General features: G+C 37.6%; 2 protein-coding genes across 3 annotated transcripts; one reads left to right on the forward strand and one right to left on the reverse strand.

The window, feature by feature from the left end:
• Nucleotides 1-5,225: 5,225 nt before the first annotated feature.
• LOC105057672 (uncharacterized) lies at nt 5,226-6,145 on the forward strand. The gene is made up of 2 exons (XM_010940350.4): nt 5,226-5,665; nt 5,811-6,145. Exons 1-2 carry the CDS (start codon nt 5,360-5,362, stop codon nt 6,024-6,026), a joined length of 522 nt encoding a protein of 173 aa, XP_010938652.1. The 5' UTR covers nt 5,226-5,359; the 3' UTR covers nt 6,027-6,145.
• Nucleotides 6,146-6,852: 707 nt separating this feature from the next.
• LOC105057738 (pentatricopeptide repeat-containing protein At4g20740) lies at nt 6,853-14,024 on the reverse strand. Of its 2 annotated transcripts, XR_012136721.1 has the most exons (3): nt 11,700-14,024; nt 7,705-7,855; nt 6,853-7,411 (listed from the first exon to the last, which is right to left on the reverse strand). XR_012136721.1 is itself a non-coding variant. In XM_029268339.2 (2 exons), the coding sequence occupies exon 1, from the start codon at nt 13,908-13,910 to the stop codon at nt 11,721-11,723; it is 2,190 nt and encodes a 729-aa protein (XP_029124172.2). In that variant the 5' UTR covers nt 13,911-14,022; the 3' UTR covers nt 10,409-10,935; nt 11,700-11,720. The 2 variants fall into 2 exon arrangements, 1 of the variants encoding a protein (XP_029124172.2); XM_029268339.2 differs by lacking the exons at nt 6,853-7,411; nt 7,705-7,855 and adding an exon at nt 10,409-10,935 and having other exon boundaries at nt 11,700-14,022.
• Between the last annotated feature and the right edge of the window lie 2,630 nt (nt 14,025-16,654).

A 16,654-nucleotide genomic window follows, 5' to 3' on the forward strand; every position in this document is an offset into this window, starting at 1 on the left:
TCATTTCTTCTGATTACTAAAACATGAAATAAAATAATAGACATCAAAGTTAACTATTATCAACAGCAATCTCTTTTCTGTGATACATTTGATCATGATTAGTTTGTAATCAGTATGATATTTAATCTAATTAATACAAATTAGTTAGTTGGCATGGATTCCGGCATAATGATGATAAGGATTAATTATTCATAGGTCAAAAGATGTAAGGTTCAATCAGCAGACCAATATTTTGAACTATCCAAACCATAACACATTTGTTCAATAACTTATTTTTAGGGCTGAATGCATGTACTTATTGGGAACCAGTTACGTGCCTATGGTTGATAGTTCCAGATGTAGATATTTCTGGAATAAGGATTCGTCAAAAGCCTGCAGCAAAAGGACCAATGCATGATTTTATATTCGTATACACTAAATTTGATTCCTCGTCGGACTTAAGGTAATAGTCGCTTGCTCGCCGAATTATGGGTGGAAAAGGCTCCTTTCATTTTTTTTTTTTTTCCCTTCTATTCTTCCATGGCACAGTTTGCCAAAGAATTTCCTAATTTTTTTTAACACTTTTGAAGAATTTATAGGAGCCCAGATGGATGCTGGGCTTGTCCTCTAATTTTGGTGTCTATGGCTTTTGTGCTTGCTTTTGACCGTGTGTGATGAGGCCAGGAGGCATGTTAAAGAGAAGGCAGCACAACGTTTCTCCGAACCGAACCAATGGATGGAGATGAAAGTAACATCAGCTGTGTTCCCTTCGCATATGAAATTATATATATATATATATATATATATATATATATATATATATATATATATATATATATATATATATATATATATATATATTAGAACGGAGCAACCAGACAGGTTGTCTCGTTTGACATGTGGTTGGGCTTTTTAGATGCCACGCATTCAAGAAATTATGTAGAGTGAAATCATGAAAAGATTGGAGCCATACAGGCATTTGAGAGGTTGCGGAAGAAGCTGCTGGCATAGAGCCATAGGAGAGGCTCAACGGAGTTTGGAGCTTCAAATGGCACTATGGATGAGCCTCCAAAGCTCACTGCCGGAGGTGAAGTGGAGCAAGCCGAGAGAGAGCAGGGAGGAGTTGGTGGAGGAGTGGAACTGAAGGTTGCAGAGGAAGCTTTTGACGTCGGCGGTCAAGAAGCAGATCACGATCGAGAAGCGAATCAGGGCACTGGAGAATAAGTGTGCTAGCTCTGCACGGTCGATGGGTGCGAGGGAGGAGGCGGTGAGTAAGAGTGCTGCTGCGGTTGTGGGGCTCTCGATGGCGAAAGCCGAGATGGTGCTCCACAGTAGGGAAAGGTGGAGGAGGGGGAGCGTAGAGGTTTGGATTCTGGGGATGAGCTATCATCTTCAGACGTCGGCTAGCTGTTTTTGATCGTGTTTGGGAATGGCGTGTCGAGGGATGTGCTGGTGTAGTGGAGCAATTAGGATATCAGGTGAGCTTGACTGGTCTGTTTGTCAAAATTTTTTAGTCTTTTATTTCTTTCTACTCAAACAAGAAATTTTTTTTTGCATGTTTGATTATATTTTTCATGACTTTTTTATTCTTCCAGCAATTTTCGATGAACCAAGAACCATAGATGCAAAAGTTTTTTTATTTTATTTTATTTTTATTCATATTTTTACACTATTATTGGTGTTAAAAATGAAACCTAGAGGACCATTGTCTGCACTATGAACATTTCAAAGTTATAGATTTTTATGATGTCGCCAAATTAAGGTCCACATTCTGTTGGAAGGCTTTCAGGTGAAAAAAGAAATTGGTGATGGATGACCTTAGCTTCTGCTGTCCATATGTATTATTGAGAAATTTATAAATTAAAGATATTTCTTGATGATTTTAAATAAATTTATCATGGTATAGTAAAAGTTGATTATGGACTTCTCATGAACTTTGCAACTGCTTATGGTGAATAGTGAATGGCTTAACTCAGTATGAATACTTGTTTCGTAACTTCAGTTCTTTAAAATTTAAACTAAATGGTACATCAATCCATCTACTATCCATCAGTAAATATAGGATGCTTAGCTCCCTTTGGATTGTTTAACTCCCATAGAGTGTTGAAGATGAGGGGATTTGAATATGCTACAAACCTTGAACCAGGCAAAAGGATATGTGTGTTTGAGTTTATATTTTTATTTATAATATTTGATATCATCTATGATGTTTTTAATATTATGTTGGATTTTTAATTTATAAAAATATTATTTGAGAAAATAATTACATGCTGTGTATCGCATGGGGTTCTAAGCTAGTATTTAAAAAGGAATGAGTATGACGGTCCCTCGTAGAGTGCTGAAACTTTTCAGATCTTGATATTAAAAGAATAGGAGATAATGACAGAGATTGTTGCTTTTCATCAATGATAGTTAATCTTGATCCGATCCAGCCCATTGACATGGAAATTTGTCAATAGGACTCGGCTCACATTGTTTGGAAAGTAAAGGATGATTGTTCTTCTTTTACAAAGCTGATTGTTGAATCGTGCATCACACAGATCTCAAAGCACCTTGAACTCCATCCATCGAGATGCACAGATTCTAAAGCAATCATTGCACTCATGAAGGAAGATGAATCCTTTGGTGCAAAAGATACAACCCCTGCCCCAACTCATAACATTTCAAGACAATTTAGATTTTTAAGCAGATATCTAAATAATTTTGATTTCAGGAGAGGGGGAAAAGGGGTCCAATTTGGCTTATCAAGACCTAACAAAAAGCAAATGGGACAGGCATTAGAGAAAGGTATATAGGCCGAACTTTCAATTTTGCTATGTTCCTCTTAATATCCATCTTATAGAAGAAGCCTAAAAGTTAAAAACTCTTCTTACTAATGGAATCGTTTGTCCTACGATTAAAAAAAAAAATGACATTTTCTTTCTTTCTTAGTTTTAGAATACACACACTATATGATTAGATAATACATATCAAGCAAATTAATCATCAAATAATTCAATATATACCTCTAAATAAATCAATATATAGTTTACAAAATATAAAATTTACTAATACTTAGTACACGGCTAGTTAATATATATTTAGTAAATTAGTCATATAGTAATTTGATATATCTTTAAGCAAATTGATATATAGTTTCTATAACTTCATTTTACTGATACACACTACATGACTAGATAATACATACTAATTTTCTGATATATATTGCAAGCTTCTTTTGATATATATATATAGCAATGATTTAATACACACCTTCAGATAAAAAATATATTCTAAAATTTATGTATTAATTTACCTAGAGATGTGTATTAAAATATTATTGGATATATATTAAAAAAAATTATGGTGTACATTAGAAAGTTGATGAGCATATATTATCTGGCCACGTAGTGTGTTGTAGTGAACATGATGTTCCTGAAATTATGTATTAGTTTACTTAAAAATGTATATTAAATTACTAGATAATTAATTTACTAAATATATATTATTTGATCGTGAATATTATATTCTAAAAACTACGTATCGATTAACTTAAATGTATGTATGACTTGCTAGATGACTAATTTATTTAGTGTGTATTATCTAATCGTATAGTATGTATCGATAAAAAATATTTTTGAAAATGATGAAGAAAAATGATGCCACTTATGATTTCTCTTTTTTTTTATTATTTTTTAATCATGGGACTAATGACTTCACCGGTAGAAGTTTCTGACCTTCAGACTTTTATTTTAAGATAGAAGATAGGCATCAAGAAAAACATGATAAAATAGAAAGTTTGCTTCATATTTTCTTCTTTAGTGCGCAGATGATATGATTTTTGTTCATCAAAACCAACCAAATTGGGACAGTAGGAGAAGTTCGTTACTTCTAGACTTCTATTTTAAGATAGATAACAGAGGAAATGTGACAAAATAGAAAATCCACTCTATATTTTTTTCTTTAAGACTCGTTCTTTTGCGGATAAAAGATTTATCCAAAAAACTATATTTTTCTGGATAAGTATTTTTCAGACAATATTTAGATAGTAAAATAATTTATCCATATTCTTTTGTATATTGAAAAATGGCTCAAAAATTTATTACCCATGTTCTTTTATATTACTATTTTTTTGGATAAGTTGCTATGATCTATCTATAATTTTTATAATATTTTTTATTATATAAATATTATTATATATTATTATATATTATATTATTATAATATAATATATCAATATAATATACTATATTAATATCTTATATTAGTATAATATAATATATAATATAATATTGTTATACATAATAATATAGCATAATATAATATAATATATTATATTAGTATGCACTATTATATAAAAATATTATATTATTATTATTATAGTATTATATATAATACATATTATATTGACATATAATATATTTTATTATTATATTATTATATATTATTATAATATATTATAGTATATAATATTATACTATATTATATTATTATACATTATTATATATAATAATATATTATAATATATTAATATCTTATATTAATATAATATAACATATATTTTATAACATTATTATATTATTATAATGTACTATATTATAATAATATATAATATATAATATAATTCTAATATAATATTATTATATATTATATTATCTTATGATGATATATTATCTTATTATATTATATTATAAAATTTTAATATATTATAAATATATTATAATAATATCTTATATTAATATAATATGATATATATTTTGTAATATTATTATATATAATAATATAGTATAATATATTATAAAATATTAATATATAATATATTATATTATTATATATCATTATTATATTATATTATATTATACTTACTATATTATATTAATATATGTTATTATATATAATAATATATTATATTATTATAGTATTATATTATTATAATATATTTTATAAATATGATATGATATAATATTATATTATATTATTATTAAGTTAAATGTATATTAGGAATGAATTAAAAAGATTATTTTTCTAGATGATGGAAAAATGATTTAGCCACCTCCTAGATATTTTTTTTATTTCATGCATAAATGATACCTATAAAAAAATAATTTATTCATTTTGAAAAATATAAAAATATAAAAAAATTGATCAATTGATTAATTTTTTTTAATATTTATATATAAAAGAACAGACCCTTAGCGTCCGGTCAATATGATTTTCCAGTGTCCCAATTTGGTTGGATGCAGCGTTGCGGAGCATTGGGTTCGGATTTAGAGGAACTCCAGCCCAATCCCACCGAGATAAATATCCCGCTGTGATCTCTCGTGGCCTAAAAAAGCACTGCAACGACGAGGCCTCTCAGATTCTCTCCCTTTCCCACGACCATACCCGGCGACACCTCCAAATGGCTCGAAGCATCCTCGCTCTGAGTCCTGCACCCTCGAGCTCACCATGGCATTTCAACAAATACCCTGCTGCTGCTACCTTCTTCCCCTCGCGCCCCTCTTCCTCCCGTACTCGTGCTCTTGCTCTTGCTGGAAACCTTCGCGGTGGTCGTAGAAGGCGGGAGAGAGAGCTAGTTGTGAGGGCTGGGCCGCCGACCACCAACAGCCTCATCCTCGCCTTCGTCCTCCCTTTCTCCCTCATCGCCGGCACCATCTTCACCTCCATCAGGATCGCCGACAGGCTTGATGAGAAGTACCTTGAGGAGGTAGCTAAAACACCCACAGCTATGTAGCACATTATATGTTCGCCATGTATCCTCACTGACCCCTTTTCTAACAAACAGCTCGAGATAAAGTGTTGGAAATAATTCTCTGTTACTTGCCTTTCTGCTTGTTTTGTTTCTTCATTAGCTTGCAATGAACCAAGCAATACTGGAAGAGAACGAAGCAGCTGCAGAAGATGATGATGAAGATGAAAAGGAAGCAGAAGTAGCAGAGAAGGCGATAACAGCAGCAGCAGCAGCTGGGGTTGATGGCGATGGGGAAATCTTGCTACAAAAAGAGGAGGAAGTGGCTGCTGTTTCACGAGCTCGCAACCGTCCCAGACGGGGTGTAAACAGAGGCTAAATTTTTCCTCGTCTCTTGGTTTGCTGTAATATGTTGGAAAATGGTACCACATAGCTTCCTTTTGTACAGAATATGCAACGATTTTGTAGGAAAATATGGTGATCTTACAGCTGCAAAAATGAAGTCTTATCCAACCAAGTAGTAGCATGACAAAGAAAACCGAAATGAGCTTCAAAGGATATATGCAGCCTCTTGTGCTCAATTATTTAGAATCAGGTAGACCAAGGATAGTAACCGGACATGTTTCCCGGTTACACATGGAATGCAGTTGGCACAACATGTTTTGTAGAAGGATGTTGGACTCTAAAATGAAAATAAGTAACTTCCATTCTAACAATTCGGTTGAAAGAACTCCTACTCTCTTTCCAATTCCAGAAGGGAATAGAAATACCTGAATCTTTCAAAATCTTATCATTACTCTCCTTTAGTATTCAAATTCCCTTCCATTTTCAATTCCGATCACAAAATGTATTCAATTCCGATCACAAAATGAATACATCAGGCGATATGATCATTCCAATCAATTCCAATTTCGATTTTGATCACAAACAAAACACCCTCTTAATGCTAGAATCCTCTTTTTCTAAGATGCTGGCATTGGTGAACGCTAGAAGCAAGCATAATTCAGCTGAACAAAACAAAGTAGAAACATGCCATGGCTGACATCATCTGAAATTTGGTCCACATATAATATGCCAATATACAAGTGAAGTTTTCAATGCAATCAGTATATGAGACAAGGTGGCGTCCCTGTTTCAGAAAAATTATGATTGCTGTATAACTAAAAGCTGTTGAACTTTATTCAATATAAATAATATGACACATCTGAAGAGAAAAAATCAATACTATATAATTTAAACAATCAAAGTCAGCATTTATAATGATAAATGTCATCTTTTGAATAAACGATGCTTACATTGGTTACAATGGAACCATTATCATATGAGCAATAGCTCAGGCCATTAATGCATCAGTTGCCACGGATTTGTATAAAGAATGTTCGTTTCCAGAAACAATGTTAGTCAACAATGTAAGCTGAAATGGGTAGCTGAGACGGTTCATGACCTAATGAACACTTGCACCGCGACAGTACCACTTCAGCCAAACCCCAACCAGCAAAAAAATGCCCTCAGGCCTCCGCATACCCCCAATCTTCCTCTTCTTGATTAGATGCTACTGAAGACTGAGCACTGAAGCATTTAAAGGACTGCGTGATCAACTTATTCTACAAGCAAAAAGCTACAGCTTAGCGTCAAAAAGCATGCACAGATTCCTTTAAGCAAGATCAAACTTGCACTTGCCACTTCTCATGTAAGAAATGATGCAGCAATCTGGAAACTTTTTCAAATGCAGCAACATGCACAGCTTCGGGAATTCCTCTGTTGCTGTAATCAGAAGAAATGCAAATTCAGGCAAGTCAGGCAGAAATCAGATCATGGCTAAATATAACGAAGTATTTTTCAATAAAAGCAACCTTGACAAACTTTTTGACACTACTTGACATAGCTATAATCGCAAGCAACACATCAGGCAGACCTTGATTATTATGAAGGTTTCATAAACTACAGGGAAATGATGAACTGTTGCATCAAGCTTCTGTAATATAAATTGAAACGAGTATTCTAATCTGCAGAGTACAAAGATCACCATGCTCTCTTCTTGAAGAACACAGAGTTACCTCAAAATTTAGTTGCATTGCAGCAAAGAAGAGTTCCTTGCGCCCATTTTTTTCTCCTCAGCAATTACTCTGAGGGTGTCCAAACTCCTCCGGAGCTATGGGTTCCCATCATGACTTGAAAAACATTCATCCAGCTCGTAGAACATTCAAGCTGCAACTAGCAAAAGCAAAAGTCAATTTGATCTTCAATGGTAGAAAAGCATTCCTAAGTGATAGAAGGACGTAAAAATCAAGAAGCAAAATAATCCTAGAAATGTTAAATGAAAACGTTCTTCATATTCACTTCCTGCATCAGCATCACAAACAAGATTATGTTCTAGTTTATCTGATAAATTTATTTATTCTCTCGAACTAAATCTTCACCACATTTACAAGGATTGAAGTACTATCAGTACAAACCATACCAGCCCCATTCCAACCCAAAATAACACAGGGTATAAAGTGCCAGTTGAACTGTAATTCAGGCCCCATACTAGCCAGTGGTTGGTACTAGCCATGGTCCTATTAACAAGCCTTCTATATTTTATTCCTTACTTTTGTGACTTCCAGACTGCTGCATGCTCTTGGCTAATTCTTGGTTCTCATGACTGAATTGACCAAATCAAAGTTAGGTTAAGCATTCCTATTGATATTAGATGGTGTGAAACTTGTATGCACATCTGCAATTAACTAATCCAACAACATAAGATATATTAACCAATCATTCACCAAAAGAAGAAAGAAAGATAGAAAGAAGATATTTGCTGTAATCTGATTATCAAAAGCTCAGTATGATGAATATTTAATACTCAAAGATACTGCATGAACATTAGTGCATCGGTGGATTCCATGCATTTTCAGAAGCTCTATGAAGCCCATCTTAAGAATGTTCTTGACGCCATTTTTGGAGCATTTTGGAGATGTACTGCTATGTTGTTACCCCAGAACAAAACTTGAACATATCATGAGCAGTATGTCAATGTATATATGAATCAAACAGATTTTGTCATGACACATGGAATCATTTTTTTCTAAAAACTTTCAAATGTTGACACTAATTTCTCATTCATTCCACCACCCATCTTCAGTCTTCACCCCACTCCTCCTCCCTCTCTCCCTCCCCCTTCATGTTCTCTAATGTTTCTGATGTTGATGTTCATGCTCATTGTTACTTGATTCATGTACAGTCTAATTGTAAATCTAGCCAAGATTTCAAGAACAAAATAACAATATTCAAATTTTAAAGCTGGAAGTTCTGAACCAAGGTAAAGAAGGGGAAGGAATTATCCCAGAAATGACATTTACATGCACAAGATCAGCTCATAATGATTGCATGTATAAAAGTCAATATACGGCACAAGAGAAAATACTGCACAAGTAGTTAAAACTCCTTGAGGTTCATGCATGTCCCTCAAGAAGACATCACAACTTTTTGTTTTAATTGTTTCCTTAAGTTGACACTTGATTATATAAATCCAAGAAGATGCAACAGTATGTTTTCCACTTCACAACTTAGTCCACATCTACATGCTATTTAGATCATGTGCACATCTTTGTATCCACTATTATTTCTTGACCAGCATAAGAATCAACGTTTTAATTCCGTGGGATGGGACTGTCCCGATTTTTTCATGGAACAAGACATTCCCGTCGTGCCCCATCCCGAAACTTAGAACAGAAGATGTCCCAAGCTAGAACACTAGCAGGACGACTTTGTCCCGACAAGAGATGGTACTCTGTCTCGGTATTTCGTGGTACATCCTGCTGGGACTTGAATCCTTGATAAGGATCATTAAAAAAATTAGGTATAGGGTGTAAGTAGGCTAGATAGATCTTGGACTCCCCAAATTTACTCAAATTTGCTTTTATCCAAATCATAAAGCAAGGCACATGGATTGAGACTAATATTGGATGTCAAATCTCAACATGACTATCCAAACCAGCTGCGACTAGGTCTTGCATAACCCGACTAGCATGATGAGATAAAAGACCAAAAAGTTTAGCATGTAGAGTCCCATTGAAAATTGGACATATTACATCAAGATTCATTGAGTATAAGGGTTGCCTTTGGGTTTGGAACTAAATAGCATGCAACACATTCACACTATCAAAAAGAAAAGAACTGGTATGTTTGTTTACAAAGTAAAGAAGCTACCAAAAGAAGATACATTATTTGGATAATTATGAGGTGGGATGTTGCAGGGAAACAAACTTTCATGTGGTCAAAGCAATAAGAAGATCATTACTGAAATTCAGCTAGCCATATTCTTGCAATGTCCGACAACATTTGCTGATATACTCGAGCCAATGTCTATAACTGCTTCTTCCATTTTCCTTCTACTTAAACCTTAAGTTGCCCTTAATTTATTCTTATAATAGATAGGGACATTCAACTCAATTATAGGTGATATGTCATAAATGGTACAAGACTAGAATTAGCATGATCATAAAACTATAATTTTAAGCTGTCCCTGTTGGAAAAATTTCGAGCACATTTTCTTTGAGTCTGGAAGATAACTTGCCACATTTGAGTTTAAGAACTACTTTCAATAGCTTAACAGGCTAAAAAATCATGCTGTTGAGCTAACATGTACACGACAAGCACATCAAAAGATTTTATGTTGTAATTAAAGACAGATGTATTGGGGATGTCTGGCCAGGACACTACCACTATAAAATCTTCTCGATACCACTTGCGTTGCATCCGATCAGCAAGAGAAAGAAATAAGAAAAAATAAATATAAGATAAGAAAAAAAAATTAAGTACATGGATCAGTTCAAGGCTTACTTCCACGAGGCATACAAAGCTTTATTACGAAAAAGAACAAGTATAAGAAGAGATCCTCACTCTTTCAACCCTTATACACAATCATTCTCAACTAGAAGCTATCCTTACAAACCTCTCATCAGAACTCAAGGACCCTCTAGAACTTCTTAGAGCTCTCTGCCAACTGTCACAGTCTCTATTTCACACCATAGGGTCTCTGCTGCTGCTGCTCTCTGCATGTGTTCTCTGTTCTGTTCGCCCACAGACCCTCTTAAGGGCCCTAAAATCCAAATAGATCGGAGAAAGGATCCCTGTGCGTGGACCGCATGAGAACTCTACGTGGGCCACGCCTGCGCGCACCCGCTTGGGCCTGGCCGCGCTCACACGTGCGCCCGCTTGGGCTGTTCTTGGGCTCGTTGAACTCCGTTCGTCGTCCTCGATCTCGCTGTAGGCTTATTATGGACTGAATCTCGAGACGTCAAATCCTAATAAAATGATATAAGAAATAACAGAACATAAAAGGATATACCAAGAATAAAGCTAATGAGTATAAAATGGAGGATAGTTAGAATTGCATGATTTCAATCGTTTCTTCTCCAAACTACACTAACTCGTTGAGACATATTGTGTAGTTTCATGTCATTAATATACTCACTAGACTTAGCACAATAATGTTCCCAGCATTTTCAGATTTTTTAAAAAACATTTTCTTGATTAGTTGTTGGATTACTTTTGAAGTAATGATATTATATGGATAATCATGACAATCAGCAAAGATCATAGGGAAAGATAAGTACTTAGAGTAAGACCAATTTGAGTAAAATATGCATTATGTAAAACCTTGACCTGGCATATACATTTACACCAGTAGTTCAGTTAGACATAGGGACGACATAAATAAAGGTATCATGGGAGAAGATAAATTATTCTTTTTTTAAAAATATGGTGACTCCTGAAAAAATAAACTCAAGTCTTGACAGAGCAGTAAGAAGATCCAACACGCTCAGCTCATTTGTATCACAGTTAGCCTTAACGTGGTTCATTCACATGATGATTACATGTGATTTCTCATAAAAAAGCACACGTCCGTGCAGATTTCAAGTCAAAGAGGATATAAAAAGTTTGGAGAAGTAACACTTATAAATCACACAGAAGCAAAAGGGTGATGATGCCTATAAGTGGTAAAGATTATATTTACATAGCTACATTTGATAATGTATTGCAATTTACAAAGAAGTGCAGGAAGTACCTGGCAATTTCTTCAACATGGTCAATCCTCATTGCTTGTTAGCTTCAATTTTGACTCGAGACCGAAAAACTTCAAACCAGAGATCACCAAGCCAGCAGTGATCTTCTTCAAATGCTCATTAAGTAACTCCTCATAAACAATAAAATTAGCCTCCGAAAGAATCTTGCGATCTCTCATAACTGCAAACACCTTCCTTGCTTCTCCTGAACTTGCGTACTTGCAGAAACCATGGATGATAGCACAATATACGATATCTTCCAGAGGATAACCTTCTTCCATCATCTCATCCAAAATTTCTATCACTTTCTCAGGATTCTTCGATCTGCACGTGTTAAGAACAGTCAGAGTGTACTTGAACTCCATAGGCCCACTTGTCACATTTCCCAGACAATCCTTAACAAGTGTAAGGGCAGCATTGATTTCCCCAATCCTACAGAGCCCTTCCACGAGTGAGCAATAAGCTGCAACACTAGGCATCCACGACATCTCCTTCATCGAATTAAAACAGGAGCATGCCTCTCTAACATCTCCTTCCTCTACTAAACAAGGAATTATATGACTATATGTACAAGAATCTGGACTAAAGTCTCTTGAATTCTTCATTTCCTCAAACAATGATAACGCCCTCTTTCTCTCCTTAATCTTGTGAAGGCATGCAATAAGAATATTGTAAATTTCAACACTGCAAAACCCTTTTCCTTTCAAAGCTTCAAACACCTCCAAACCTTTGAATTCCCTTCCTCCCTTCTCTACAAAGAATGTGAAAAAGTTAGAGAGATGATCCATAACTGGGAAACCTAATTTGCCCAACTGATCAACCAGTTGAAAATACTGATCCATCTCATTACCGTCAGCATAAGAAGCCAGTAATGGAGTCACACTCTCAAAGCCTGGGACGAGCCCCTCCTGAACTGCCATTCTAAAGAGCTTATAAGCCTTATCCACCCTCCCAATGCCACACAAACCCTCAATCAACGAATTGTATATCCCCAAATCAGCCCGGTACCCATCCACCACCATCTCCTTCAAGAGCTGACAGCCATCCCCAACCTTCCCCTCTGTCACATACCCATCGACCAACGACCCGTACACTGCCTGGTCAATCAAGAACCCCTTCCTCTTCATCTCCCGAAACAGCTCGCGAGCTTTCTCCACCTTCCCTGCCTTGCACAGCCCTGAAACGAGCGTCTTATACGCCATCACATCGGCCTCTACCCTATCCTTTTTCATCTCCTCCCATACCCTCAAGCATCCATCCAAATTCCCCTCCAAAGCCAGCACCTTTACCATCGCCGTGTATGCAAAAACATCCGGCCGGCACAGCTCCTGCCGCATTCGGTCCAAAATCTCGAGAAGCTGATCAATTCTCGCGGCCCTGCACAGTCCCTTGGCGAGAATGGTGAAGGTAATTGCCTCCTCCTTGAGACCATCAGCCCGGACGTCGTCATAGACAGAGAGGGCGAGGTCGAGGTGGCCGGTGCGGATCAGTGCGTCCAAAATTCGATTGTACAAGAAAATTCGGGGCTTGACGCCGAACTTACCTCGCATTTTCTGATAGATGTGGAAGACCCGGAGGCCGCGGCCGGCGTCGGCGTGCAACCGGACGAGGATCTCGAGCTGCTTCTCGGAGGGGGCCTTCCCCTGGGAGTCCATGAGCTCCGGGATCTGGTCGGCGACGCGGAAGAGGCGGGCGGCGTTGAGGGCATAGGCAAGGGCGTTGTAGGAGGCGAAGGTGTGGCGGAAGCCCTTCTGGCTGCCGGCCCAGTGAAAGAAGCGGGTGGAAATGGCGGGGTCGAGTAGGGGACGGGCGCGGAGGACCTCGGCTACAAGGTCGGGGGGGACGCGGCGAAGCTTGCGGAGATCGGAGATTATTGGAGGGCACCAGCAGCGGTGTCGGCGGAGGGAGTCGAGGATGTAGCGGGCGAGGGGGGATAGGCGGCGGTCAGTAGCGGCAAGGGAGGGGGGTGGCGCGGCCGCGGCGGAGGAGGGGTAATCGGGGTCCCAGTCGCGGAAGTCGACGGGAACAGGGGCCGGGGCTAGGGCGGGGGCGGGGGCGGGGGCGGGGGCGGGGGCGGAGGAGGGGGGGAGGGTTTTGCGGTTGGAGAAGAAGCCGCCGCGGACGACGGGGCGGTTCTGGGAGGGCTTGCGGTGGCCGTAGAAAAAGTAATACTTCCGGGGGGTGGCGGCGGGGGCAGGGGTTGCGGGCGGCATCCCGAGGTTTTCGTCGCCGCAGCCGCCGACTGTTCTCTGGTCTTCTCCGGACTTTGGCTGCCTGGGTATGTGATCAGAGATCGGAGTGGCCAAGTCTTATGGGCTGCTGGTAGGATCCTACTCTTTTTAAATATCATATGGAATGGACTTCATAGTTCGTCATTTTTTTTTAATATTAATTTTAAAAAATTAATTTTAAAATTAATTTTTTCTACTAATAAAATTATTAATCCGACTTAAGGCAACTTCGTAGGTTCCTTTTATTACCTACTTCTCCTCTTGACCACCAATCCTATTTATTGTAGGTGTCATACCACCTCAGTTGATGTCCTTGAGACTTATGCTCAAGAGCTATCGAGTTAACAAGTATACCAATGTGAATCTTGATTGTCGACCTTAGTAGGAGATCGAGCTCATCTTGAGGCCGACTTCATCAGAAGACCGATCTTACCAGAAAATTGAAGATCGACCTCATCAGCAAGCTGACAGCTGAGCTCATCATAAGTTTGACCTCATCATCTTCTGGACATGTACCAGCAAACTGTTATCTGAAGTATCTGTTCTCTCATATTACATCGATCTCTAGCCGATCTTACTTTTCAGTATTATCTGTTAAGTCAGCTGCTCAGAACTACTAGTAAGCAGGATACTCACTTCAGTTATTTGCCGATCTCTCTCTATCAAATCAACTTATGTCAGTTTCTAGTTGATCTGATTATCGACACCAAAGTCATGATGCCCAGTTTAGATAATTGCTGATATCAGCTATCCCACATCGGTCTTTTACCAATGTATTACTACATCTACATATGGTTATCTGACAGTTGTCATTCAGTTTAGCCGTAACCGTCTTCCAGTTGTATTCCAGCTTATTTGTCTCATGGACAGCCGCCCTACGATTTTTGCACAGCTGACCATTCTGCTACAATAATCCAATAGCCTAATAGCTCTCTAACAGTCTAACAGATCTCCAATAGTCTAACAGCCTAACAAAGCTATAATGGCCTAACAGATCTCTAACATCTTAACAACTTAAGGCATAAACCAGCTCCTTCTATAAAAGGGGGACAAGGTGTTCTCCGGAAGGTAAGTCAAGTCTGAGTGAACAGAGACAAACTCTACTAAATTTTTCAAAAAAAATCAGAGTTCTCTCTACTTTTCTCCACTCAAACTCTCACTTCTTATTTTCTACTTCTCCATTTTCACTATTTATTCTCAAAGCCCCAGCTAACTTAAGCATCGAAAGATCATAAATAGAAGGGCACCATACGATTTTGTGACTTCTTTTGCAGATTTCGCTTGCGGTTCACATCGGTGCAAGTCTCAGCTCTCCAGCTTGATTTATTGCTGACCTCACCTCTGAAGTCTTGTAGCAACATATTGGTACTAGAAGAAGGGCTTTCTGACAATTTTTAGTAAAAAATGGTGAACAAAAAGGCAACAATTCATCCTCCGCCTGCCTCATCTTCTTCTGGGGAGGCTCAAGAAGTCACCCAATCACCAGTTAGTGTCGATCCTCAGCAATTTAGTCTCCTTGTCTAGTAAATTCAAGCCTTCATTGCTATAATATAATAGCTTCAGCATACCATTGAGCAGCAGCAGTGAGAACCAACTCTTCAAGTGGTTCAATTTCACCACTCCCAGCAGCCAGCCCCTTAGAATCCTTCTCACAATCATGCTTTGGATCTCATTGATCAATCCTGGGGGGCAAAATCATCTGCTCCAAGTAGAGAGATGAATTTGGCAGAAGGTCTTGGACAAAATATCTGAGATCTTGAAAAGAAGCTGATGGAGATTCAGATCGACAATTCACAGGATGGGAGAGATTTTAGCTAGCGATCTTCCTTCTTTCAGTAAATTCTTGATGAATCGGTTCCTATTCGGCTCAAGATGCCTGCTGTGGAGTTATTTGATGGCTCTACTAACCCTTTGGATCACTTAGAGGGTTTCAGAGCCATCATGAGGCTACAAGGGGTGTCTGATACCCTATTATGTATCATCTTTCACATCACCCTCAAGAAATCTGCAAGAATCTGATTCTTTGGCCTTCAGTCAGGATCTATCTTTTTCTTTGAACAGTTAGCTAAATTATTTGTCACTTATTTTGATAATAATATGGCTCACCTAAAAAATACTAACAGTATTTTCATTGTGAAGCAGCAGAAAAGTGAATCTCTGCGGGACTACGCTGCACGCTTTAATGCAGCTACTATGAAAGTCAAAAATTTCAATAAATTCGTTGCTATGGCAGCTTTGAAGCAACGACTTAGGAGCAGCTGTCTGATCTTCTCCCTTAATAAAAATTACTCGGATAACTATGAGCAAATGTTCGTTCAAGTACGAAAGTATGCACAAGATGAAGAAGAAGAAAGTATAGTCCATCAGGCAAAGAAAGAAGAAAGTGAAAAAAAGTGGCCTTGGGAAGAAGACTGCAGGAAGCAACAAGATAATACTGACAGACCTCAAAAAAATTTGAGATCCAGAAGCCCACCTTGGTAATTTGATTCCTACACTCTGCTGTCCGCCCCTTAAACTTAGATACTAATAGAAATTGAGGGTCAAGAATATCTTCGCCGATCTAATCCTTTGAGGGCTCCATCAGAAAAAAGAGATAAAAGAAAGTATTGTCATTACCATCGGGACCACGGCCATGATACCGAGGAGTGCCAACAACTGAGGGATGCAATAGAAGCACTGATACACCGATGTCAACTTGACAAGTATGTCCGAGATCGAACTAACCA

This window comes from Elaeis guineensis, chromosome 14 (genome assembly GCF_000442705.2).
Source record: "Elaeis guineensis isolate ETL-2024a chromosome 14, EG11, whole genome shotgun sequence".
In the NCBI taxonomy this organism is placed as follows: Eukaryota; Viridiplantae; Streptophyta; class Magnoliopsida; order Arecales; family Arecaceae; genus Elaeis; species Elaeis guineensis.

Coding starts and splice junctions, on each gene's coding strand:
- LOC105057672 (XM_010940350.4), top strand. CDS start 5,360: ATGGCTCGAAGCATCCTCGCTCTGAGTCCTGCACCCTCGAGCTCACCA. Junction 5,666..5,810: donor ATGAGAAGTACCTTGAGGAG/GTAGCTAAAACA, acceptor TTTCTTCATTAG/CTTGCAATGAACCAAGCAAT.
- LOC105057738 (XM_029268339.2), bottom strand. CDS start 13,910: ATGCCGCCCGCAACCCCTGCCCCCGCCGCCACCCCCCGGAAGTATTAC.